The sequence below is a fragment of the Nelumbo nucifera genome, chromosome 5 (genome assembly GCF_055504915.1).
Source record: "Nelumbo nucifera cultivar China Antique chromosome 5, China Antique-T2T, whole genome shotgun sequence".
In the NCBI taxonomy this organism is placed as follows: domain Eukaryota; kingdom Viridiplantae; phylum Streptophyta; class Magnoliopsida; order Proteales; family Nelumbonaceae; genus Nelumbo; species Nelumbo nucifera.
This window is the reverse complement of record NC_142653.1, coordinates 13,557,293-13,584,163: the sequence shown is the minus strand read 5'-3', so window position 1 is coordinate 13,584,163 and position 26,871 is coordinate 13,557,293. Positions and strand designations below refer to the sequence as shown.

At 36.9% G+C, this 26,871-nt stretch overlaps 2 protein-coding genes across 3 annotated transcripts; one reads left to right on the top strand and one right to left on the bottom strand.

The window, feature by feature from the left end:
• Window positions 1-351: 351 nt before the first annotated feature.
• LOC104605078 (Nucleotide-sugar transporter family protein) lies at window positions 352-15,112 on the bottom strand. The gene is made up of 7 exons (XM_010269698.3): window positions 14,856-15,112; window positions 13,785-13,833; window positions 13,470-13,696; window positions 2,677-2,875; window positions 2,444-2,587; window positions 1,356-1,430; window positions 352-727 (listed from the first exon to the last, which is right to left on the bottom strand). The coding sequence occupies exons 1-7, from the start codon at window positions 14,981-14,983 to the stop codon at window positions 566-568; spliced, it is 984 nt and encodes a 327-aa protein (XP_010268000.1). The 5' UTR covers window positions 14,984-15,112; the 3' UTR covers window positions 352-565.
• A 6,362-nt stretch (window positions 15,113-21,474) lies between these two features.
• Window positions 21,475-25,850, top strand: LOC104605089 (uncharacterized). 2 transcript variants are annotated; one of them, XR_736537.3, is made up of 10 exons: window positions 21,475-21,640; window positions 21,737-21,815; window positions 21,945-22,024; window positions 22,152-22,218; window positions 22,955-23,026; window positions 23,425-23,634; window positions 23,729-23,912; window positions 24,510-24,621; window positions 24,886-25,034; window positions 25,144-25,850. XR_736537.3 is itself a non-coding variant. In XM_010269710.3 (8 exons), the coding sequence occupies exons 1-8, from the start codon at window positions 21,565-21,567 to the stop codon at window positions 24,513-24,515; spliced, it is 774 nt and encodes a 257-aa protein (XP_010268012.2). In that variant the 5' UTR covers window positions 21,483-21,564; the 3' UTR covers window positions 24,516-24,811. The 2 variants fall into 2 exon arrangements, 1 of the variants encoding a protein (XP_010268012.2); XM_010269710.3 differs by lacking the exons at window positions 24,886-25,034; window positions 25,144-25,850 and having other exon boundaries at window positions 21,483-21,640; window positions 24,510-24,811.
• Window positions 25,851-26,871: the final 1,021 nt, after the last annotated feature.

The following is a 26,871-nucleotide window of genomic DNA, read 5'->3' as shown; positions in this document are numbered from 1 at the left end:
AAATAAAAGTTATATTTCAATAAAACAAAACCCCTACCCCAGAACATCCCCTGCCCCCACCCCTTGAAAACAAAACAAAAATAAAATAAAAACAGAGTTCCCCCGAGCTTAGGGTCTAGCTTTTAGTTAAAAACCAGGCAATGTCCCAGTAGAAACATTCAAACAGACCTACTAAGGCAGATCGGAGTGGAACTTAAAATCAGAATAGTGAATATAGTTTTATCCTTTGAAGCGGACAAACGGTAGTAGATGGGAATGAGGACATCCTCTTCATCTGTCATGTCCATATGAGCTCGTTGTCCTTTCATTTACATATTTTTCCATTTATACAGATTGCATGCACAGTAGGAATTCATAAAAGCAAGCATGTTACTAGGCAAATTTCCTGACAAAGGCCAACAGTACACAAATAGCAATTTCCTGTGTTTGTCATGTGGAGTGCATATTTCAAAATTCCATGATCCCCATTCATCAGAATAATTAATACACGGTAAGCCACAGCTAGCTCTTTTAACATTTTGGGAAGCACATTCCTTCCCTTTATTGCGGGGGTGACAATGACGGTTTAAGATTCCTTCTTTTTTACCCTGTATGGGTATTTCTGATAGATAAAAATGCTGCTGACCACAAGCGGCAAGGCCAAAAGACAGTATGATGAAGGTGGTTTGCCATCGAAAATAAATTGAAGCAGGGCTGTTACCAGCAGTGCGGAAACAATCACAAACCCCTACACATGTACAAAAGATGAAAAGAAATCAGACGTGCAACAGTTGCAACAAAAAACAGAGACTTGCAGTCGCCGGTAGACCTGTTCATGGGCCAGGCTTGAGCTTAGCTTTTGCCAAATTTTGAATGAGCCCGGCCCAAACCCTGAGCCAGAAGCCCGGTCTGTAAGAAGGTGTAGTCACAGGAGAATGTGCAACTTCTTTTATGAGGGCGAATCAAGTCAGGATGGAGAAAGTTGTAATATCTCTGGCTAAGGTCAATAAAGGTTGTTTTTCAGATCCAAAACAGTCTGGTCCACTAAACACTTCCTCTACGCTTGGACCATTTTGCATTTTTGCTGCAAATTTTTGGGTTTCTGAAGAGGATGTGAATGATTAAAGGTTTAAAAATGCAGGGCTAGAAGATGGCCACCTAGCTCAGCTGAAAAAATAAGTGGATGTCATGCAGTTTCCACTGCCCACTGACCTGGGACTAAACCCTGCTTTCACACCTCCCTGAAATAAAGGGGAAAAATAAAAAACAAAAAACTCTGGGTGGAACCCATTAGATGGTTTTCATGATTGCCTGCACTTATGCTAGTATTTACCCTCTTCACACCCAAAGAATCTAATTTACAGGTCACCACTTGCCTTTCGGACACCACCAGCGCGGGCAGTAACAAGTCCAACTAGTATTCCACCAACAGCATTGAAAATGATTGGTATCTGACAAAAGGAGAAAAAACAGCTTGTCCACATCAGTGGGAAAACACTTTAAGACTAATAAAGTATATGGCAGTTACAAATTGTTGAATAACATACCAATTTTCATCTTCTGGTGATTTACTAATTTTATAAATACCTTGCATTTGATTTTACAAGAAGTGACAGGTACAGCTTTATTGGAAAAGAAAGGACTTATGTAAGGAATATTATATAAATGCTCTTGGGGTCATTATCTCATACAAATCTAAAAAGTTCATGAAACATACTTGTGGATTTCAACACCTGAAAATATCAACTACAATTTTTGTTTCATTGCAAAAAAAGGGTGGAAATTTTTTCAGTTATATTTTTGTTCCCTTTTGGTAAATTACTTGTTCTCTGCCCCTCTAGCATGAAACAAATACAGCCAAAAAGGAGACTTATCTTGACTGTAAAAGTTTTCTAGTTTGCCACACATGATCAAATAATACTATTTCTCAACATTAAACATCTGATTTAAGTTGAGAGGGATTGTCAAGTTGTTATCTCCTGGTTATGTACAGAAAATAACACTGTAAAGCCATCATAAATTTGATGAGCCATGAGATCAGCTTTCTGTGGTGGTTGTATTGTTCCTTGCTGGTTCTAATCAGACAACAATCACAAGCACACCTTATTAGGAGGAAACGCTTATGACCTCATGTTTAGCTGAAACACTGATCAACATGCATAATATAATGGAAAAGAAAAGTACGAATGAGGCATAACAGGGTTGAGTACAAAGACAGTCCCCAGCAGACAAGAAAAACAGATATAGGGACCCATTATTTTCTCTGTTAATAATCTGCCTATCAAATACCACCCTCATGGTCAATGCACAGTAACTTTTTTTTGAAGATAAAATAAAATTCAGTAAAAATAAAAAAGGAGAGATTACAATCATAAAAGAATCCATGCTTTCATTTAAATATTAGTCTTTAATTTTTTTTGATAGGTAAATAAAAGTCCTTTGATTAGAAAACAATATAGTTTACCAGTGTTAATGCAGTCCAACCATAAAAGAATCCATGCTTTCTGATGGCTTCTCCATCTGGTGATTTATAGGTACTTGCCAACAAGCACAAGCTTCCAACTATTGACATTTCCACAGTCATTAAATAGGAGGTATGTTTCTTCACCTGCAGTAAAAGGAAAACAGAAGTAGATACAACAGAAAAGGCCAAGAAAATGGTTTCCTGGCATGAGAAGTAAATAAATATCTACAAACCTGAGAAGCCCATTGACAGAGAGCAGATGCCAGGCCTGAGAGAACAGAAGCAACCAAAACAGGAACAATTCCATGAAACAAAATTTGATCAGGGTTACCGCCACTAGATCCTCTGCCAGAGCCCTCACCAATGCTTAAGAGAATAGCAGCAATTATCAATAAGACAAGGGCCCCAATTTGTTGAATTGTTTGCTTTTGCCTGCAGATTGAACCCAGAAAAATACAGGCAAGGGATTGTCAGAGAGAACTTGGTAATTCTCCGAACCAACCTGCCATCATAACCAGTTAAAAGACGCTGCATCAGGAAATATATGACACCTAGCCAAATATCATAACCATCAATTTTTTTGTGACCATTTTTGGAAAGGAAATCCAGAACTTCTCTCACGTATTTAATTGGATAGAATCTAATATGAAATAGGACCTTAATGTTGTTTCAAAAAACCCCACAATAGAAGTTGGTCTTCAAAGAAATGGTTTTACTGCTCAAAAGGAGAAATGTTTCTATTTCAGCTCTAACACTTTCTGAGTTTCCATTCCAAATAAGAATTTCTATCATAGGAACAATATACAAATGGTCACAAATTGATGTTTGCTAGAATGCAATTTAAGTTTTCCTGTGCAAGTCATTTTGACAGTTTCTGGAATCAAAAGCAGCAACTTGTATTACTTTTGAATAAAACAATGTTGAAAATTGCTAATTTTCAACATGTAGATGATCAAAAAAGGTAAATCTTAAACTTTTTTTACCATTGTTGTTGTAGGAATGTGCATTTTGCCCCCTAAAGGGCGGGGTGTTATACCCTAGAAGACCTAGTTAGAGGGTTAGTGGGGTTAGTGTGGCAGGGTGCATGCGGGGGCCACTGGAATAAACATAGAGAGCCTGTCATTCCATGGATTTGAATCCAAGCCTCCTCAAAGTGAGGACTTCTAAGCGACCAACTCAACTCCAGCCTCCAGGGTCATTGACAATCTTAAACTGATAAAAAGGTAAATCTTAACTGACAGCATTTCCAATACATTGACTTTATTTTCTTATATATGATGCTCGAATCATTTCTAGATCTCCCATTTTAGGTTTTCATCTGCAAGGCACCAAATGAACTGTTCAATCTAGTATGTCAGAATATAAATATGTATAGTGCAATGATGAAACTACTAAATGATTCAATCTCTCCCCTAAATAACCACATGATAATCCTCTTCAACTACCATACTTCCACCCTAGCTTTTTTCCAAATTATTACTTTGGTTATCTTTTATCTGAATTTCCAACTTTTTTTATCTCCTCCAGTTCTTTTACATCTTATGTTATATTAGTGATGTTAAATGATATCATAGTTTCTCCTATATATGCACAATAATACAAACAAAAATAAACTATTATATGCCTGCAGTCATGTCATCCCAATATTGTTTCTTTCTTTTGTTCATGATCTTCTACACCATGGGACCCAACCCAAGGACATCCCTCAAACTACTCCAACCTATAAAAGTTTGGTATTAGAGCCAATAATGGAGCCTGTACTATGACCGGCATTTTCCCAATTGGAAGGAGAGATAGGGGTTAGTGGAAACCAAGAAAAGATGATGGAGAAAGTATAATAGATGTTTGAATCTCTTTCAACAAGGTTTGACTACTGTTTAGAGGCATCAAGGGGAAAAGCAGTTGGGGAATCCTCTTGATCTCCACATCGATATGTCATTAACAAGGCCAAAAGTTCTAGGATCTCTCCGACAACATATTCATGGAGCCTTAAACTTGAGCTTCCCCAATTTAATGGCTCAAAGGACCCTACCAGCTACCTTTGTCGAGCAGAGCACATCAGTGACAGAGTGTACCCGATTCTAACAAAGTCACCTCTTCAATTCACTTGCAGGGGTAACTGCACAACTTTGGTTTCAACGACTCAAGCAAGAAATTGGAAACATTTCATGGGACGACTTCAGACAAGAGCTCCATGAGTGATAAGAACCACCTAGTTTTAGGAACTTTTTAGTAACCTTACAAAGTAGTGGGGATCGTCACGGAATATCAAATATAGTTTGAGCTTTTCCTCCCTCGAACTGGATGACTTGTAGTAGCTCAGTAGATTAGGTACTTCATCAATGAATTAAAGGATTCCATCCAAACTAACATTCTAGCCAACCATCCCACTACTCTATCTTTGCTTGTTGCATTGGAAAGGCTTTACGAAGCTCAAAGTGTTTCAACAAGTCACCTTAGCCCACCTGACATGGGACCAGATCCTCAGTAGAACAACTCCATAGAGCAACCCCCAACTATTCCTGTGAGAAAAAATGTGAATTAGAAGATAGACACAAGTGAGGGGTATGTTACAATTGTGAGGAAAAAATTTAGCCCAAGGGTTCAACAATTTTGGTATTCAAAATTCAAGATGCCCACCAGACAAGTCTAAACTACTTTTTATAGCTACACAAATGGAGAAAAACTTGCAAATAGGCTGTTAGACAACCTAGAAGACTCACTCTTCTTATTGTTCTACTAACATAAAACAACAAAAAGGAAGTTTCATGCTTCATGCAACTATCTTGCCTACTTTATTGGCCTACTAGGATGATGCGGCTACAGGCATGTAACAATGCCTCCCCTAGAAGATTGCCCTTGTCCTTAAGGGCTAAAATCTGAATTCTCTTATGTGGTTCCATCTTCATCCATCACTATGTTGCCATCCCCTTCTTGCAAACAAGCTTCAATAAGAAAGAGATTCTTACACCTATGCCCCAGGCTAATATTTTTTTACAATTGTAACATAGCCCTTGCTTGCATGTCTTCTAATTCGATGGGTGACACTTTTTTGGAGGTTGCCTCTATGGAGTTGTTCTACTAAGGATCCTCACATATCAAGTGAACTAAGGTGACTTGATGAAACGCTTCAAACTTTATAAAGCCATGCCAATCCAATAGCTTAAGGCAAAGTAGTGGAGTGGTGACAGTTGGCTAGAACGTCAGTTTAGATGGAGTTTGTTAATCCACTAATGAAGTAGTTGATATACTAAGTTATTGTGACTCATCTAGCTAGAGAGAGGAGATGCTCAAACTGCATTTGATGTTCTTTGACGATGTCCAATTGTTGGAGCTTTGTAAGGTCACTGAAAATTTCGTGAAACTAGGTGGGTCCATACCTTAGGTGGAGCTCCCGTTTGAAGTCATCTCATGAAATGTTTCCAATTTATTGTTTAAGTAGTTGAAACCAAAGATGAGCATCACCCTCCAAGTGAACTGAAGTGGTGATGACTTTCTCCGAATTAGGTACACCCTACCCTAGCATTGGAAGATGTGCTTTACTCAACAAAGCCAGTTGGTGGGGACCTCTGAGCCATCAGACCAGGGAAACTCATGTTTAAGGCTCCATAAATGCATTGCAAGAGAGATTCCAAAACCGTTGGCCTGGTCAATGACAGATTGACAAGGAGAACAAGAGAACTCCCTAACTTCCTTCCCCTTGATGCTCCAATAGTCAAACCTAGCTGAAAGAGATTTAAACATTTATGGTACTTTCTCCATCATATTTTCTTGGTTCACCACTAACGCCCCTACCTCTCCTTCTAACAAGGAAAAATGCCAATCATAGTTGGGCTCCATTATTGGCTCTAATACCAAATTGTTACGAGCTGGAGTAGTTTGAGAGGCATCCTTGGGTTTGACTACCATGGTGAAAAAAATTACAAACACAAAGAAGAGATAGAGCATGTGCAAGAGAAAAGTAAGGAGAGTATAAGGGAGAAAAAATTGGAAAAGGAACTATGCCTCAATGAGAGGAGAATACCTCTTATTAAGTCTACCCTTGCAAATCTTCCGGTGTACTATATGTCAAGTGTTTAGGATGCCACAAGGAATATTGAGGGATTGAGGAAAATTTAAAAAATCATAAGGGATTTTCTTTGGGAGCTGGGGGGAAAAAGAATGATCATTTGGTTAGATGGGCAAGGTGATCAAATTAAAGGAAGAAGGGGGATTAGGATTTAGGAATTGGTAATGTTAGGTTGAAGAATCAAGCTTTGCTCAACAAATGGCTATGGAGGTTTCCCAACGAAAATGACAAGTTATGGCACAAAGTTGTTGCAAGCATTCATGGTATGTCACATGCTAGATGTCTCCGTAAAGCTACCTTGACTTCTCCATGGAGGGCCATCCATGATTTTTTTTCCTACCTTTCTAAATCATGTCAGGTATGACTTGGCTTCTGATCAGAAAATCAGATTTTGGGAGGATGTGCGGATCGGGGATATCCCTCTGGGTGAGAGATTCTCTTCTCTTTTTGATCTTTCCAGGTGGCCTATTTCTGATTTCCTAAGTCAGCATTCTTGCCCTTCAGGGTTGAATTGGAACTTTGGCTTTAACATGAACCTTAGAGAGTTTGAGCGTCCTAGTGTGTCCAAGTTGTTAGGCTTTCTAAATTCAGTGTTCTTGGGAGAAAGTGGATCGGATTCTAAGGTTTGGGGTCCTAATTCTGATGGGTTGTTTTCTTGTAAATCCTTTTTATACTCTTTGGTAGCCACCTCCTCTTCTCCTTTTTTTTTTGATAAATGAATGAATTTTATTAATCACCAAAGATAAGGAGTACAAGCATCCCAGGGAGAGGCACGGGATGCGACCTCTCCAAAAAAGTTAGATACAGCTTTCCAGATTTACTAAAATAAGTTACAAACTAGCCTAAAAAAGACCTTCCCTGGATACTCCTTGCTTGGTCAAGGAGTCAGCTACAGTATTTTCCAACCTGCTTACCTGTTTAACATCAACTCTCATATTGCTAGTTAGCCACTTCACTTTTTTGAGGAGGCCTCTATAGCCCCAAATAGCAGTATCCGGGTTTGACAGCCATCCTACTACCACTTGAGAATCTCCTTCAATTAAAAGATGTTCCACCCCAAATTGGTTGGCAAGCTGGATCCCTTGAACAACAGCTAGTAACTAAGCTCTTGTGGAGTCTCCAACTCCCATCCGTCCTAAGAACAAGGAAATAATGTTGTTGTCCTTATTCCTTAGCACACTCCCTACCCCCAAAGGCCCAAGGTTACCTTGGCTGCTCCCATTCAATTTAATGACACCTTCTGGAGGAGATTCCCACTCTACCACCCTTCTATTCTTCCTAGTGGAGGTATTAGCCACTTCTAGCCAATTCCTCCAAAGATCATCAAATGAAAATTCAGCAAACAGGTCCAGTGTCTTCAGCCAATGGATTATTCTAGTTAAGATACAGTCCTTCACTTCAGAAAAACTTCTTTCCTTCTCTAGGAAAGTTCTAGTATTCCTTTCCTCCCAAACCATCCATAATATAGCTGCCCTGATACATTGCCACATGACCTCTTTTCGTGCACCACCCAAAAGTAGATGGATTAAACAGCATACTTACATCAGACGGCGGGTTCCACCTACATCCAAATAAACCAAAGCTCCAAAGCCACAAGGCTGCAGCAAAGGAGCAAGAAATCAGTAGATAGTGGCAGTTCTCATTCGGGGCCTTACACATGAAGCACCAACTAGGGGAGAGGCAAAGAAAAGGTCTCTTCTTTTGCAAGTTTTCCAAAGTGTTGATTTTCCCATAGAATACTTCCCAACAAAAAACAACAATTTTGGGGGGAATAGGTCTTATCCAAACTTCTCTAACTGGAAACACCCGGGAGTTAGGGTTGGCAGTGAGGGATTTTAGAAAGGAAGCACAAGTAAAGGTCCCTTTTGGAAGAGGGGTCCAAACTCTTTGATCAGATTTGGTGGGGTCCAAACAAACTGACTCAAGTAACTAAAGCAACTCAGAAATACCAAACAATTCAGCATCCCTTAATCCCCTATGAAAGCCAAAGTCCCGATTTAAAGACAAGGTAAGTAATGTACTAGGGAGAAACTTTGAAATAGGTTCATTTTTGTAAAGGGAGAGAGAATAGAGAGATGGAAAAAGATCCTTGAGGGGCTGGCTACCCACCCAAACATCCTCCCAGAACCAAATAGAAGTACCAGAGCAAACTTCATACCTGATAAACCCGAGGAAGTGGTGGAGAATACCTTGTATCGTCTTCCGAGGTGTTTTGAGAGTAGCCCAACAAGGTATCCTGACATCCCAAGTCCCAATCATAAATGCTTAACACCACCTCATGCCATAATCTCTCCCTCTCCAAAGGCCATCTCCATAGCCACTTCCCTAATAAAGCTTCATTCTTTTGAACTATGTTTCCTAACCCCAAACCTCCTTCCCTTACTTTTATTGACTATCTCCCATCTGATTAGATGATCTTTCTTCACCTCTCCTGGTTCCCACAATAAATCCCTCATTACCTTTTCCAATTTCTTAGCCTCCCTTGGGAGAATCCTAAAGACTGAAAGGAAGTATGTTGGAAGGTTGGCAAGTATTGCCCTGTTCAAAGTCACTCTACCCCCTATAGAGATGTATTCTTTTTCCAAGCCACCAAATATTTCCCAAATTTCTCCACAATAGGGGACCAGAAGCTACTCTCATTAGGGTTTGCACCTAAGGGAAGCCCTAAGTAGGTCAAAGGCCAAGAAGAGGTAGCATAACCTAAGCGAGCTGCAATGGACTCTACCTCTCCATCCTCCAAATTTATTCCAACAACACATCTTTTTTCAAGGTTTATCCTCAAATTGGAGGCATTCTCAAAGACCCTTATTAGATTCTTAAGGTTGTCCACCTTTCTAAAATCACTCCCTTCACCAAAAATAATGATATCATCTGCAAACTGAAGGTGGGTCATTAGAACACTTCTACCTAATCTCCAACCCCTAATTAGCTCATGCTCATCTACTTTTGATATCAATCTACTAAACACATCAAAAACAAGTGTGAAGAGGAAGGGAGAGAGTGGGCCACCTTGTCTTAAGCCTCTCCTGGCTGGGAAGAAGTCCTTGACCACATTCACTAAGATTGAGTAATGACATGAAGTTAGGCAAACACTTATCCAATTACACCATTTGTCCCCAAATCCTCGCCTTATTAACACCTCCAATAAATAACTCCAGTCCACTAGATCATAAGCCTTTTCTAAATCCAATTTGCACGCAAATCCTTGACTACTTGATCTCCTCATTTCCTCTACACTTTCATTTGCTATGAGGATCTAATCTACAATTTGTTTGTCTTGTACAAAAGCACCTTGTGCTTGACTAATGAGAATAGGTAGAACTGCTTTGATCCTCCTGGAGAGTACTTTTGCCAATATCTTGTAGATGCTAGTCACCAAACTAATCGGCCTAAAATCCTTGGAATGTTTAGCACTAGTCTTTTTTGGGAACAAGAGCTAGGAATGTAGCATTTACTCCAGGACTCACCATATGCTTGTACTCAAACTCTCTAATAACCCCTATTAAATTTTCTTTGAGTATATCCCAATAGTCTTGGTAAAATGCCATTGTAAAACCATCTGGTCCCGGAGCCTTAGCTCTATCAATAGAGAAGACAACCTGTCTTATCTCCTCTTCCTCAATAGTTCTTACTAACCATCCCCTATCATTCTCATTCAAAGTTAGCCAATCCACATCCTCCACTCCCTCCCGAATCTCCAAAGGTCTTTGAAAGATTGATTTGAAGTGATCCACAAAGCAACTAGCAATCTCCTCTTGAGAGGTGATGTCAACTCCATTGACCTCAAGATTTACTATCAAATTTTTCCTTTTTCTCCCATTGGCCATAGCATGAAAAAATTTGGTGTTCCCATCCCCTTCCTTCATCCACTTATGCCTTGATTTTTGTCTCCATGAAATATCCTCCCTCAACAAGACATCTTCTAATTCCTTTTTCAATTTCCATCTCACTTCTTGGTCCTGCCCACTCATCAATCTTTGGAACTCTTTTGCATCTAGACTCTTAATTTGAGTCAATAAGGTAGCTTTTGTTTCCTCCACTCTTCCAAATTGATCCCTATTCCACTCTTTTATTTTGGATCTCAAGGAAATTTGGTACTCTCCCATTCCCCCTAAAATCAATGCTTTATGTTGGGAAGTGTTTCATGGTTGTATTAATACCTATGATCTATTTCAAAGAAAGGACCAAATTGGTGTTTGTCCCCCAACTAGTCTATCTTGTGTAAGTTGAATGGTGAGACTGCACTTTACCTTCTAATGGCATACCCTTTTGTTAGCTTTATTTGGAATTGGTTCACTTCCCTCTTTGGTTGCAGGTGGTCTTCTCCTGACAAGTTGGATGGTTTGTTAAGCCCTACTTGCATGAGTTGCACTAAAAGGAGGGGTAGGATCTTGTGGAGGTGTACTAGAGCAACACTATTGTGGACTATTTTGAAGGAAAGAAATGCAAGAATATTTAAAGAAAGAGAAAAAAGCAAAGAAGCCTTGGTCGAAACAATAACTTTGTAGGTGCTTGGCATCGATGTCGTTGCTTCAAAGATGTTTTTTGATAAAACGATGATGTATGCATGAGGGTCTGTTGCACTGTTTTCTCAGAAAATAGCTCCTTTTTTTGTTTGGCATCAATGCTGCCACATAGGCTGTTTTCTGGGAAAACAACACTAGTTTTGTTTGGTACCAGTGTTGTAGAACCATTTTCAGCATTGGTCTATATTATCCAACATCCAAGATTATGCCACATCATTGCACCGCTGGCAGCTACAGGTTGTTTTCTAAGAAAACATTGAATTTGGCATTTCTTCAGACCACACTTTCCCAATTTCCAAGGCGGGGCTTGGAGCAATGTTTTTTTTTTCTGGAAAAAACGATACCAAATAAGAGGTTGTTTTCTGAAGCACCGCTTTTTCTGATGTGGTGCCTACATGGCACCGTTTTCTCAGAAAGCAACATCGATGCCAAACACTGCCTTTGAGAGTTGCCCACTGAGCAAAAAAACATGAAGTTGTTTTCAGATTTTAAGGTTGAAGATTTTTTCAGGGTTTAGGGTGTTATTGTTGCCTCTTCATCTACAAGACAAAAATCTGTTGAGACGTGGTCTCCCCCAATAGATGGCTGGAATAAGTTGAACTTTGATGGGAGTTGTGTGGGTAATCCGGGCCTTAAGCATAGGGGGCCATTAGAGATAAATATGGAAACATTGTTGCTCTATACTCCGGTGGAACAAGGTGATGTGGCAAGGTCAGAGTTTCTGGCTGCAGTATATGGGGTTGAAAAGGCAAAAGAGTTGGGTATTAATAGACTGATCATTGAGGGAGACTCAAAAACTGTGATAAATGGTTACAGAAGGGAGAAGGGATGACATAGCAGTTAAGGAATGAATTCAGGAGATTTAAACGGCTATCAAAGGACATGTCAATCAGAGTGAAATGGGTGAGGATAACTACCAACAACTTGGCAGATAGCTTATCTAAGCAAGGGGTACAAAGAACACATCTGTTTTGGGCTCAATTGTTAATTTGATTTGGATCAGCTTTCTAAAGTTGGGTTTCTTTCACAACTTCTTGTTGTAACCATGATTTTTTCTAATCAATAAAATCTTTTCTATGTTGTTGGTCAAAAAAAGAATTCTTCAAAGAAAACGATTCTCAGTAATTTTGGTATTCAAAATTTAAGATGTCTTTCATACAAGTCTAAACTACTTATTATAGCTACACCGATAGAGAAAAACTTGAAGTGTGTTGTTAGAGAAACCAAAAGACTCACTCATTCTCCTTATTTTTTCTACTCACATAAAACAACAAACAGGAAGCTTCATGCTTCGTGCAACTATCTTGCCATTAACTTCTACTTGATCCATTTGGGAGGAAAGGAATGGGAGAATTTTCAATGACAAATGTAGATCAAAAGAGGAAATAGTTGAAGATATAAAAATCAGAACAACACATTGGATAAAGACACTTCATCTATTCAAAGAATTTTTTCAGTGAATGATATCCTGAGGACATGGAATAAAGTGGCATCTTCTTCTAGGAGAAAGGAAAAGGTCGTTATGGAGTGGTTGCCACTTGCCACCAGTGGCTAACAAAATAAATTTAAATTTTGATGGAAGCTCCATGGGAAGCATAGGAACAGCAGGTACTGGAGGAGTATTTAGAGACTGCACGGAGAAGGTTTTGGCTATGTTTTCAGGACCTTCTGGGAGATTCACTAAAAGCTGAGCTGATGGCATTACTACAAGGATTACAAACTGCCAAGCAATCAAATTTTCAGCAATTGGTAATAGAGGGAGATTCAAAGATGATCGTTTCTTGGGTCACGAGTAAGCAGCTTGTGTCATGGATCTATAAGCATGAGTTTAGGGAACTAGAAAGCCTCAAGCATGAGCTGGATATGGAATATATCTTTCAAGTGGATTAGAAGGACAGCAAATGGGATGGCCAATACTTCAGCAAAGGGAGATATAGACAACAACTGTTTTGGTCACAATTGTAATCTTGTAACTTTGTCGGGTCTGGATTGTTATTTGGGTGGATTTACCCTTTCATTGTATTAACCAGTTTCATGATTTAATATAATTTTGAATTTATTGCTGATCAAAAAGAAAAAACTCCATTTTATTGACCTACTATGATGATGTGGCTGGCTAGCTAGCTGCAAGCACATAACAAATTGATTGTTAAATAACATCACAATTTCTCTTATATACATGCAATACATACAAATACACACAAGCACATCATAAATTCAGTATTAAAACAAATATAACACAAGGCAACTACAAGTAATAGGTATTGATCAATACCTAATAATGGTACAATAAGCAATATCTTGGGGAAAAAAATAGATGCATCCATATACTTGACTTAAGAATGCTTCTACTAAGTATCCATTATTGTGAGTATAGTGTATACAAGAAGGCAAATGTAATTCCATTAAATACGTTACACTGACAAGATACCTCAATATGAGATATGTAAACAATGCTGTGAAGAATAACTTTGTCTGGTTGAGCATTGAGAATGTCAGAGAATCAAGGTTTTTGTAAGAAATCTGCAATAAACTATTCTGCAATGCATAAATAGCTGCTGGAAGGCCTGATGCAGTTAATGCACCAGTCAATGTCCATTTTTTGCATATTCTCTTTAGACTGCCTTCTTTTGCCAGGAGAATCAATGCACAAATAACCTATTAGAACAAAATGGAAAGAAATCATATATTTGGACATAAATGTGGATTGTGATATACCAAGAAATTGATCTTGTAAAGTAATCACCTTTGCTATCTCACATGCAAGTACTGATGAAGTCACAATAACTTCACGCCTACAACAAAAATTAAACCAAGACTATATGTTAATAGGCACCACATAGAGTCATGAAACGGTTATTGCTGCATGAGAAATACAGATATAAATACGAACATTTTGTTTTACAAAGGACTGGTGGGTTTAGTTACATGAAGAAGGAGATGGCAAGAGATCCTATAGAGTGCCATAATTTAGAAGGTTCAAGTTGTGAGATAACAAAGCTTAGTTACTTACCAACATTTGCTAGTGGGGAAAGAAAGACTTTGGGCGATATCTGGAAATTTGGAATATACAGTGTTACAGCTATGGTAGTTGAAAGTGAATTTGATAAAGCATCAGGGAAGGGTAACGTTACAAGGAGAAAAACGGCAAGAATGCCTTCAGAAGAAACATCCAAAAGTTAAAGCACCAAAGTCTAGTACAGAGGAACTTGTCCTTCTAATTACTAAAGATTTAACACGTAACTGATACTTCCTTGTTCTCCAAGTATGGTCCTGACTTTTTTGATGGATTTCTAGCATTGGTTACTTACTTTGACAGATCAAAATCCATTCTTGTAGACTTCCGAGTATATATCTCAACCTTGAAGTTAGAGGCAAAAAAAATTCCCAGTTTCTATAGAAAGTACTTAGTAGGTTGGCAACTTCAATATCAACTGAGGAATCGAAATGTGTATTTCAGTTTATCCGAAGAATCACAACACTCTTTGGAGGTAGAGATGAATTCTCTTCCTTCTTCTTTTTTTGACAAGTAAAAGATCTGATAATTAGGGAGCAAGGCGCTCTGAAAGAACAAATTTACATCAGGTCGGACTACTCAGGGCGCATATATTCATAATTCAAAACGAAGATAATTCCAACACCGCTGCACCAAAAATTACCAGTTATGGAAGAAAAATCACAAATATAGTTGCTTGAAAATCCTATCTAACAACACTTCGAAACTCAAAATTTAAGTGCAGTTGACAGAATATGGAATCTAATAACGCTCGGAAGATCAAACGTGTAGAATAACAAATCAAGAATAGAGGGAAATCACCTAGTGAAACGTTTTGAAATCAAAGGCTGCGCTCCATATTGCAAGGTAAGTAGAACCAGGTAGAGCCAAACCCTTCCGTTAACCCTCTCTGAAGTCGACGGGGGACCTTTATGTTTGGTCCCCGCCATTAACGGCAACCAGGAGAGAAGATCTTTTGGTCTTTCGGTCTTTCCCTTCTCCCCGCTATCCTTTGTTGCGAAAAGAGAGCCTGAAGAAACGCTAAGATGGTGTATTTACCATAGACTAATACCAGTGTACCACCGTAGACGCAAGGTCGGACCGGTATTTTTTTGGGTCATTTATTTCACGTAAAAATGACATATTTAACCCTAACAACTATTCAACCAGAGTATATATAGAAAGATATAAATTAAAAGAAAATAAAAAACCCAAATGTCAACCTAAAATAATATAAAATAAAAATAAAATAGGGTAGGTTTTAATATTTAGATGAAATTACAGGGAGCGTCTTGGTAAATTATCATTTTTCTTTTGGTAAATTATATACTATTGTGAATCGGATCTCCTGCAATTTGCACCTCCAATCATATTATCCTCGTTAGGGACCCAAATCTCTGAATTTTTAATTTAAAGTTTGTTTTTTTTGAAAAAATGCTTTGTTTAAAATAAAAGGAAAAAATAAAATGTAAATAATATTTCAAATTATTTTGATATATATGTATATATAATAATGTTACAACTAACATAAATAATAGTATACATTTAACATGATATATGCACATATATTTAATATAAATAATATTTAATATGTATATATAATTGGGGTTAGGGGTGTAAATGGATCGAATTCGAAGTAAATTATTCAATATTCGAAATCGATTTTGATTAGAGGTGTGATAATTTGAATTCGATTCAAAATTTGATGGATATTTAAAAATAAAATTTGAATTTGAATTTGATTGGAAAATCGAATATTTGGTTCTATTCAAATTCGATCAATATAATGCATTCTTAACTCAAAAAAATGAAAAAAAAAAACAAAAATTACAGAGTATAGTGAGTAATTGGAAACGTTGCCACTCTATGCAAAGATCTATTAAAAATTACCTATAAAAAAATGAAACATGTAAAAAAACTAAAGCAAAGCCCAAAAAACAATCATGTGGATTTGTTAATCTATTATACAGATACCAAATCCTTAAACATCATAATTCTTAAAACCCTCAAGCCTCTTCTTCTTCTTCTCTTATGTTCTTATTTTGACCATGTATTGTTTTTTACGAACCTTTGCTCTGAAACTTGATTTGATGATTTCAGTCATGGGCTCATAGTTGTACTTATCTCTTTCGCCTACAAAAAAAAAATCCAAATGAAGTGTGGGTTTGCGCTATAAGATAAAGAAATTTTTTCTAAAGATTGCATACTAGATCACCAACATATTTCTATCTTCATGGCTGAGATATAAGATATGGAAGATTCTCCAACTGTAAAAAAAACTTGGTTGGAACTACAGTATTGCATGAAGATGTTGCAACAACTTGCAGGAAGTTTGGTTGGAACTACAATGGGAAAACAATTCGGAAATAGGGGTAGGGAGAGAAGTGTTAGCTCACTAAACTCAAAGTTTAAAACAAAACAATAAAAACAAAAAAGATTTCTTTGTAAAAAAAGTAAAGAGAGATCTCGGATCAACAGACTATTTATTTATTTTTTATATTATAAAAAATAGTAAAATATGAAAGTTATTTTTCAAAGAATCATCATTATTTATGATATAGTACTTTTCATTACTTTTTTATAATATAATAATATTAAAAAATGATTTTATCGAAAATCATCATAGTTCTTTCATATCACTATCACATATACACACACGAATCAGATATTTATCGAATCAAACCACCTCAACTCCGAATTCGATTCAATAATTTAAACGGTATACATAAGGTATTCAAATTCGACCATTTATTATAATTGAACTATTTGAATTTGATTCGACTAAATTGAATCTCGAATTGGAAATCGAATTTTCGAATACTGTTGACACCCCTATTTGAGGTTGGAGTAGGGAGGGGACTTCACTCCCCTTCCCATTCCCAATTGAATATCCCTATTAATCCCCACCCTTGTCCCGTCCCACCAAGGCAGGTGGTACCCAATAGGCATAGTAAACTAAAAAAACGTAGCAAATAAAAATAAAGGATAAAATATCCATGTGTTTTCCTCTCCTTCTTTCCATTAAATATAGAGTATTGTCATGAACTTGAATATTCACCCCCCCTCTTGTCCAAAACTTTGGTCTATAGATTAGCCGATAAAAGTATAAATGAATTACAAGCAAAGAGAATGCAACCAAAAATAACAACAAAATTAGGGGTGGCAACAGGAGGTTTTGTAAATTGTAGACTCTCATCGTCACTCCAAACCTCCCAACTCACCTTCCTTAAATATGCAATATTTCTACCATTTTATTATATAGGTTTATCCCTTTTTTTCCCATTCATTTTATTGTTTATAGTGACACATGTCCTCCCGATGGTTTTAAATCAAGCAAAATGAAATAAGGCTGTGAAAAAAAATTCTTTGTGAAAAAAGTAAAGAGAGATCTCGGATCAACAGACTGTTTTTTTATTTGTTTATTATAAATAGTAGTAAAATATAAGTGTTATTTTTCAAATAATCATCATTACTTATATATAGTACTTTTCATATAATATAATAATATTAAAAAATGATTTTATCGAAAATCATCATAGTTCTTTCATATCACCACACACACACACGAATTGGATATTTATCAAATCGAACCACCTCAACTCTGAATTCGATTCGATAATTTAAACGGTATATATAAGGTATTCAAATTCGATCATTTATTATAATCGAATTATTTGAATTCAATTCGACTAAGTTGAATATCATATTAAAAATTGGATTTTCAAATACTACTGACACCCCTATTTGGGGTTGGGGTAGGGAGGGGACTTCACTCCCCTTCCCATCCTCATTCCCGATTGAATATCTCTATTAATCCCCACCCTTGTCCCCATCGCCAAGGCAAGTGGTACCCAATAGAGATAGGGAAATTTGCCATCTGTAGGCATAGTAAACTAAAAAATGTAGCAAATAAAAATAAAAGGATAAAATATCCATGTGTTTTACTCTCCTTCTTTCCATTAAAGAACTTGAATAGTTCCCCCCCCCCCCCCTTGTCCAAAACCTTGGTCCCTAGATTAGCCAATAAAAATATAAATGCAACCAAAAACAACAACAACAATAGGGATGGCAACAGGAGGTTTCGTAAATTATAGACCCTCCTCGTCACTCCAAACCTCCCAATTCACCTTCCCTAAATATGCAATATTTCTACCACTTTATTATATAGGTTTCTCCCTTTTCCCCCCTTTATTTTTATTGTTTATAGTTACACATGTCTTCCTAATGGTTTTAAATAAAGCAAAATGATTGTAAAGGTTTCCCTACCTTTCCCTTCTCTTTCCTTTAAACCAAACATAGCCTAAAGAAAAAAAAAAAAAGAAGAAGAACGACACCTTAATAATTGAATGAAAGAAATGATTATTGTTGGCGAAATGGAGTTTTCTTTCTGCACTTTTTCTTAGGATGACAATTAAGGGAAAAAAAAAGACTGATCGTAAGAACAAATTTGGATTGACGTAAGACGAAGATAATGGAAGAGAACCAAGGAAACCTTTATTTTACTAAAAAGTACTAATAGGAGTGAAAATGAAAATGGAATAGAGATCTAATGGTGAAATCAGTGAATGAGAGCATAAGTTATTTGACAGATAAATTTACTTAGGCTATGTTTGGTTTGAAGGAATTTGTAAAGGTTTCCTTACATTTCCCTTTCCCTACTTTTTCCTTCAAACCAAATATAGCCTTAAGGAAAAAGAAGGGGTATGGAAAATGAATAAACTAAAAGAATATTTCCATTTATGTATGTAATTTGTTTAGCACTAAGGTCAATGTAATGGCAGAGAAAGTATTACGAAATAATAAGAGAATTAAGATAAATAATTATGCATTAATTAAATATGATGGAAAGGAAAGCTCGAACCTCAGTCCACATGCGACATTCGTAATTCACCAAGCTCCCAAGGGTACTAGCATGACATGGTCAATAAAGCTCGAAATAGCAACATTATTGTGAAGATCTGAATCACTAACAAATTAAAATGGTTATTGATACAAATTTGCATACGAATCTGGTTATTAATTGAACCTAACTTCTAGTTCTAGCTACGAACCAATACAATAGTCTCAGCTTTGCAAGTGAAAGAGTTCTAGGAATATCTTTTGAGTTATTAGGAAGACGCAATCATAAATGTAACGAAGCCGGCAAGAATAACAAAACGGTTTCAAAGTTTTTGTAAAAGCAAGAGATTTCTAAGAACCAAAGAAGAGGAGAAGAAAGCTTCTTCTAAAATGTGAGTTGGATACTTAAGTTGCGAAATTCATCCAGGACTCATGATGGCTGACGTGGCAACTTTTTTGCGTTTGGACACCTTGAACACGAGCTATTTTACAAAAGGGTAAAATTGATATTTGGAAAAGATTTAGCACCAGCTTAACATTTTCTGTCATGATCACTAATGGAAGGGCGGTTTTTGTTAAAGTGAAACTATAAGATATGTTTTTATGATTGTCTCAAACTTTAGGGTTTTTGTATTTTACCCAAAAAATGACGGGGAATGATGATTTCAGCATTTTACTCGCTCCCGTTTGGCATCACTCCAAAGGATCACATTCTCATAATCATTTTTGAAAAAAATGATGGATTATGAGAATTTTTATCACGAGAATCACTGTAGTCCTGTTTGGCACTATAGTCCTATTTGGCACAGTCTTAGGTTAACATGTTATTTGTCATATTTTTCCATACATGTTAAGATAGATTATAAGATCCGGTACCCCAAAAAATAAAAAAGAATGAAAAAAAAAAATAAAAGGTTACTGGACTCAATGCAATGACTTAAACTAAAAAAGTCTTTAACTATTACATTGTCGTCCTAGCTACAACATCACCATTTGTGAGCAACAATCATTTTTTTGGGATCACTATATAACCAAATATAGAGAATTAAATAATTAATTTATCATTTTGTGGATGCATTTGTAATAGTCAATGCACCAATAGTAAAATTTATTGGGATCAAGAATTCCATACATGTGAGTTGGGAGAGTGATGACAATGCTAGAGATGACCAGTGGAGAAAGAACTATTGGAAGGATTCTCAGATTGAGAAGAAAAGAAAAAAAATGATGGAGAGAGTCGTTGCAACTTGCAATAAGATGTTGCATGAAGAAGATGATGTGGAAAAAACAAATTTGGTTGAAATATTACGTGAGATAGAGTATGAGGAGGATGATGTTGACGGCGCCGGAGAGGGATGGAGAGAGTTGTTTTAACTTGCAAGAAGATGCAAGGCAAAATGTGAAGAGAACGAGGGTTTAGGTCAAAGATGTTTGCAATTACATGTACCCTTACTATCACGTGTGGTTCTTGTTACACATGTTCGTTTTTTATATAAGAACGTCACGAGAATGAATTCGACTAGAATTCTCATTCAAAGAATCTTTTTTTTTTTTCACTCTAATGAATCAAGCTGACGGAGGGATTTTTTTTATCCAATTTTTGAATGAGAAATGGGGGTTGGGCAAATAAAAAAGTGATTTTCACTCTCAAAATCGCAAGAATTACTAGAAACGATTCTGATAAGTGATGCCAAACAGGGCCTTAGTATTTTGCAACTTTTTATGGTTATTTTTGCTATTTGGTGTCACACACCGTCAATAAATCTCCTTTTTCCAAATCTGTAGGTGTAAGAATCCATTATGCATCAAACGTACCAAGTACCAACGATCAACCCCTCTCCCTCCACTAGTAAGATGATACACCCCTGTAGTTTAGGGTTTTGCTGGATAAAATACAAAAACTTCCTCTAAAGTTTTTGGCAATCATAAAAATCTCCCTTATAGTTTCATTTTAACAAATACTCTCCTGAACTTTTGAGAAACTCAACAAAAACCTCCAGTACTGTCTCAACAAATATCGATGCACCATTTTTTTTCCAAATACCTATTGTACCCTTTTATAAATTATTTTACATACAAATTTATTGAAATAATCCCATTTTAATTCAATAAAAACCTCTTTTAACAATCATTTTAGTAATTTTACATACAAAATTACTGAAATATGTTTTTTTGTTGAGTTAAAATGGGATTATTTCAATAATTTTGTATGTAAAATAATTTATAAAATGGTAGAATGGATATTAGTGCATCAATATAATGTTTTTCGTTTAAGACAGTAAGGAAATAGAGGTTTTTGTTGAATTTTTCAAAAGTTCAGAAGATGTATTTGTTAAAATAAAATTACAGGGGAGGTTTTTTGATTGTCAAAAATTATAGAAAAGGTTTTTGTATTTTACCCTTTTTTTTGACACGTATGGTTTAGGGGTTTTCGGAATCTACCCTAGCTCATGGATGTGACCATTAATTAGGTCCATTAAACTAAAGAATTGTTGTATAATACTTCGAGCAATGGAACAAAAATATGATGGGTAGTTTTGTAATTTTACCCAAAGCCGGGGCATGCTTATCCGACAAGTTCCTTCGCTCCGTCTATATAATCGATAGAAAGGCTTCCTTCCGCGTGTAGGGTTCTCCACCTCAAACCCTAACCTAAGAACCCTAATCGCTCGCTAGCTCAGAAACCAGAACAATGTCTCACTTTGGGAGATCTGGTCCTCCGGATATCAGAGACACCTATTCTCTTCTCGTTCTCAACATTACATTCCGTAAGGATCTCATCCTTCTTTCGATTATTGAATCCTTTTTTTTATTCAAGATAAATTCTGTATTTTTAATACATTGCTCGTTCTTTTTCTCCACAGGAACCACTGCAGATGATCTGTTTCCTCTTTTCGACAAATACGGAAAGGTTGTAGACATCTTCATACCTAGAGACCGAAGGTATTGCGTCTTTTTTATTGAATGTTTTAGCTGAGGGTCAATTTTTTCCATCTCGTTTAAATGGGTTTTATGGAAGTTCGGTTTTTCCTCCCATCTTTGTGATAAAAATGTCTTTTCTTTATGCAATAGGACTGGAGATTCACGTGGCTTTGCGTTTGTTCGGTACAAGTATGCGGATGAGGCGCAGAAGGCGGTGGAAAAACTCGATGGTGATTGTTGCTCTTCCCATCTCCCATTATTTATAGTTGTTGTTTGATGAACTTTATATTCATTGATTAGTTGGCTGGTTCTTTTGTTGATTTTTTATGTTCTATATTTTTGCCTTGATGTTGTTAGGAAGGACGGTCGATGGTCGGGAAATCATGGTTCAATTTGCGAAATATGGTCCAAATGCCGAACCCATGTAAGTTTTCATTTTTTTTGTCTTTAATCTCTAATGTTCCATTGGAAGTGATGAGAGCGATTTATTGATGGGGTGGTAGGGTAAGCGGTATCATACCTATTGCAACTTTCTTTCTTTTGGGAAGACTTTGTTCTCCCCTTACATAAATTTTCGATTGATGCGTTTGGTTTGGTCATAACCTGTTTTATATGCAACAGCCACGTCCTGAACATGATTATTTTTGTATTTGGAAGTTGGAAACATCTATGCTTCCGGCTTCATAATACAGGTTGATTGTTTACAAGTTTTTCCGGTATCATAGTCTAACCCTTGGAAGTTTTTAATAAATTCAACACATGCATCGTAATTTGGACAAATGGATTTTAATAAATAGAAAAATCTACGCTGCGGGAAAGACATCATACCAGAAGGACTTTTATCAACCGCCCCCAGTTAATTTGATACCCCCGATGAATTTGACAAGCAACCACCTGATTGGTTACGACTTTAATGATACCTGTTGTTGGTTACAAGTTAATCCAGTATGATAGTGAACCCCTTAATAAATATAGTTGCATTCTCTTTCTTTTGAGAGTCTGTCCTAGGTGGCCATTTTTTAATTCTCATGTATTTTACTGGTTATGTGTATGACCTTGTCTTAATGCCTGGTTTTATATGGTTAATACCCCGCAGCATTATATGGTTTTCTATCCAGCAATTATTTTTCTAAACGTTGATTTCTTTTTCTTTTTCCCAGTCATAAAGGAAGGATAATTGAAATATTTCCAAAGACAAGAGGCAGGTCAAGAAGCCGCAGCCCACGTCCAAGGTAAGAATTATTGTTCCACCAACATTCAACATTATGAGTATATTGATAATAATTTTGGGCACTTTGGTTAATGCAACTTATATTTGATGCACAATTTGTCTTATTTATGAATTCAACAGAGATCTGTTTGTTCTGTTAGGCTTTTGCCATGTGAATCATTCTGTCAACCATTCTGCTCTTCAAGTGCTATGCCTTCAAGCACAATTTATCTATTCCCATTATATGTTGTTCTACATGAATGGCTGTCTTGATTGTTAAATTTGTAGTTGGAGCATGTTATGGTTGGAAACATCATTCAGATGATTAACTTAACTCAAGCTAGTCATTGGCATTGCTTAGTGTAGCTTAGAATCTCAGTGCTTCCACTATGTTCTGGGACTGATGATAATCATATTTAGGTACCGGGATGATTATCGAGATAGGGACTACAGAAGGAGAAGCCGTAGTAGAAGTAGGGGTCGTTATGATAGGGACAGGTATCGTGGGAAGGAGAGAGATTATCGCCGTCGAAGCAAGAGCCGTAGTGGAAGCCCAGATTATCACAGAGGGCGTGGCCGAGGTAGATATGATGATGAACATAGAAGAAGCCGCAGCCGATCATTTGAAAGGTATTTTATTTGTTGTGCTCCTTGTCATTATCTTGTTTTCCTTTGCAGTTACTTTTACTAGTTTTTTTTGAGGATATCCCACTTCATGCTGTAGTGCTTCACCTGTTCGGCGTAGTCCAAGTCCTCGGAGGAGCCCAAGTCCACGCAGGACACCTTCCAGGGATGAAAGTCCTGAGAGACGCAGCCGTGATGAACGATCCCCATCTCCCAGAAGTGTTTCTCCGCGAGGTCAACGTGTTGGTTCTCGAAGCCCATCACCACGAAACTCAGATGCTGAGGTAAGCCATTTTACTACTTTCATTGTTCTGAAAGTTCTAAATGTTTTGTAAATGGTAAAGAAGGCTGTATTGAATAGAATTTTGTCACAAACTATTCATTTCAAAATGATATGTTAGCATGCTAAAAAGAAACATATTTGGGATTGATGGCAATCCAGTTTCAGTTACATGCATGTCCACTCTATAAATGATTAATATATGTTTTTGTCAAGTTTAAAATCCATTTTAACCCAGACAATGATGTTTTTTTAGATTATATAGGATGGGAAATAAGCTGATAAGGGTTTTATATTGTTTTAACTAACCAAACAAGTCTATAGTATGTAATTTAAGGCCTGTAAAAATTTGAAGGAAACGATGATCCTTTCATGGGTCTTAACTATTGATCCAAGTTTCATTTGTCTTGATTAGTCATAAAATCATGAATTTAATTGTAATCATAAAACTTCCTTTTTGGGTAGGGATTCAGTTATAAGATTTGATATGTAATCTTATGTTGTAAATTGTGAAATGCAGTTAACTATTCCTCTTGGCTTCATTTTGAGTGGAACTAGTAAATAAATACTACTAATTTTAACATTTCCTAACGTTTTGCAGGAATAAACAGAGGGGCATTACATGTTATGAGTTGCTACTGGTTGAAGGCGTTTTGTGTGATCATATTGCTACAGCAGCAGATCTTTGTGGACTTTGCATGGTCTGATAAAAAGTACTGAATGCATCTTCTTTTAACTATTTTCTATTGAACTTAATGCATCCTTCCATTCTGTGGGGTTGTTGAGTACTCTATGGACAGTGTAGTTTGTAAGCTGGAAAATCTCCAATACTTGCAATAGATTTTATACTGTTTATATGTATCTTTGACTAGTATTTTAGTCATATTATGTGTGTGCCATAAATTGCATTTGTGGGTTCTGTTAATGCCTTGGTGGGAATTCTGACCTGTGATGAATCGTATACTGGGATTTTATAGTTATGATCGTGAAAAGAGTTTTTGTGGCTGATTGGCGGATGGTGATGTAGTAGCTGTTGATGCTCTTTATACTTCCTAGATGGATGATGTTCGTTTTGATGCCACCGCCTAAAATTTTTAAGTAATTTACTCTGATGATCGCATGATAGGTAAGGTTTATATTTTATCTCTTATGATTCGTCTTGCATCCAAAAGGAATTTGACTTTTAACCTGACCGTGCTCTGGTCTTCAATGGCTGTAAAATTTGGGCCCTGAAGAAAATAATTGTAGCTGTGAGGCCTGAAAAAGATGGTCGGGACATGTGTCTTTACTTGTAGCTGATGCTGCCAGTGGGCTGGACCTGATTTTCAATTACACTGTTGCTGGTACTTAAGACGTGACTTAGTAATGCTGAGCTGACCCTTCCATCCTGACGAGGTTGAGACGGGGTAGCAGACAGATATATGATTGCTTATTTTGTTGAGGATGCTAGGCTTCCACTTGGGGTGATGACTTATGTTGCATCATGTACCAAGATATGATGGCACATGGAATCGTGGCTGTAGCTGTGAAGTGGTTGCAAGTATTCATTGCATCATTTACTGGGATGTGATAGCACATCAAGTTGTGGCTGTACCTGTGAGGTGGTAGCTGAGATCTATGTAAGGTTGGCTGTTGCTGTCCTTAATAGTTGCTGGGGTCGGGTCGAATTTGGTTCAACTGATTTTGGTGCTGAGTGATGCTTGGTTTGGTTGCTGAGTTGAAGTCTGCTCCAATAGATCTGCTTCTGCTGTTATTCCTAAATCCATTTCATGCAGCAGATCGGTTGGAGCTTCCATTGTTATAAAATTGTTATTAATCTCAACCTTGTCAAACTATTGAACATGGTTCACAGAGACTGGCTGTTAGTGGCACATAATTAGCTGTGTTCTTACTACTGCAGGTTACTCTGTTCTAGCATTATTTATTATTTTTGTTGATGATATATGGCTATTGTTAATTTCACATTAGGTCCTCTTTAAGTGGAAGATCTGCACATTGTTCAGGTCCCATATGATAAACTTGCTCCTAATACATTCATTCCGATCCCATTCTGCAAACGTCTATACTGAAGTTGCTGTCATTGTTACACCTAACAGTGAAGATATCAGGTTATATAACTCTCTTTAGAGGTTTCACAGCACACGACTTTATTACTATTATTCTCTTCGATGGCCATCCCAGTTACTGTTGTCATCTTTTTTCATGTTAGATTTGAGGCATAGGAACCAAATATTTTCATTTTTTTGCTCTTCGATGCTTTATTTTGGCCAAAACCCTTCTCCCAGTCATGATTTTGGTGCAATGTTGAATTAAGGCTTGTGTGATGATGATGATGTGAATCTGGGTATAGGTGCTGTTTATGAGGGTTTTTTTATTCCATGTTGACTGTACTGTTATATGGATCTGCGTGTATTAAAGTTGCAAAATGGTGCAGTGATGACTAATAACTGCTATTCTCTTTTGTGGATCTCTATCATTTAAAATTACAGCTATCCTCTCGTTTTCTATATCATTCTCTCCAAATTGCAGGATGTTACATGCATTGTGGCTGTTTTTTGATGTCTGATGTCCCTCTATGATGCTAGTTTCTGTTTGTTGAAGTGCCTGCAATTATCTGTTGATTGAAACGTGTATGTTATGCGGTTAAATGTGGTTGAGATTGCTTAAATCACAATTGCACGGCCATCTCTGTTTTTCTTGGGTTTGTACAAACAGCAAGTGTAATCGGTCTAAATGTCTTTGCACATTTTTGGTCATGAGCAAAATTCCATTTTTTTGTATGCGAGGACAAGTTGATCTCATTTTTCTATTCTGGTCAAAATTGTTGTAGGAAGTGTTTGAAATTATTTCAAATCAATTATCAGCTCATAGGGTATACGAGTAGTTCATATGATTAGTTCGATTCGTACTCAATTGAGGGAGTTGTTGGTTGGACTGCATCGTGTTGTGCTTTTATTTCCCAT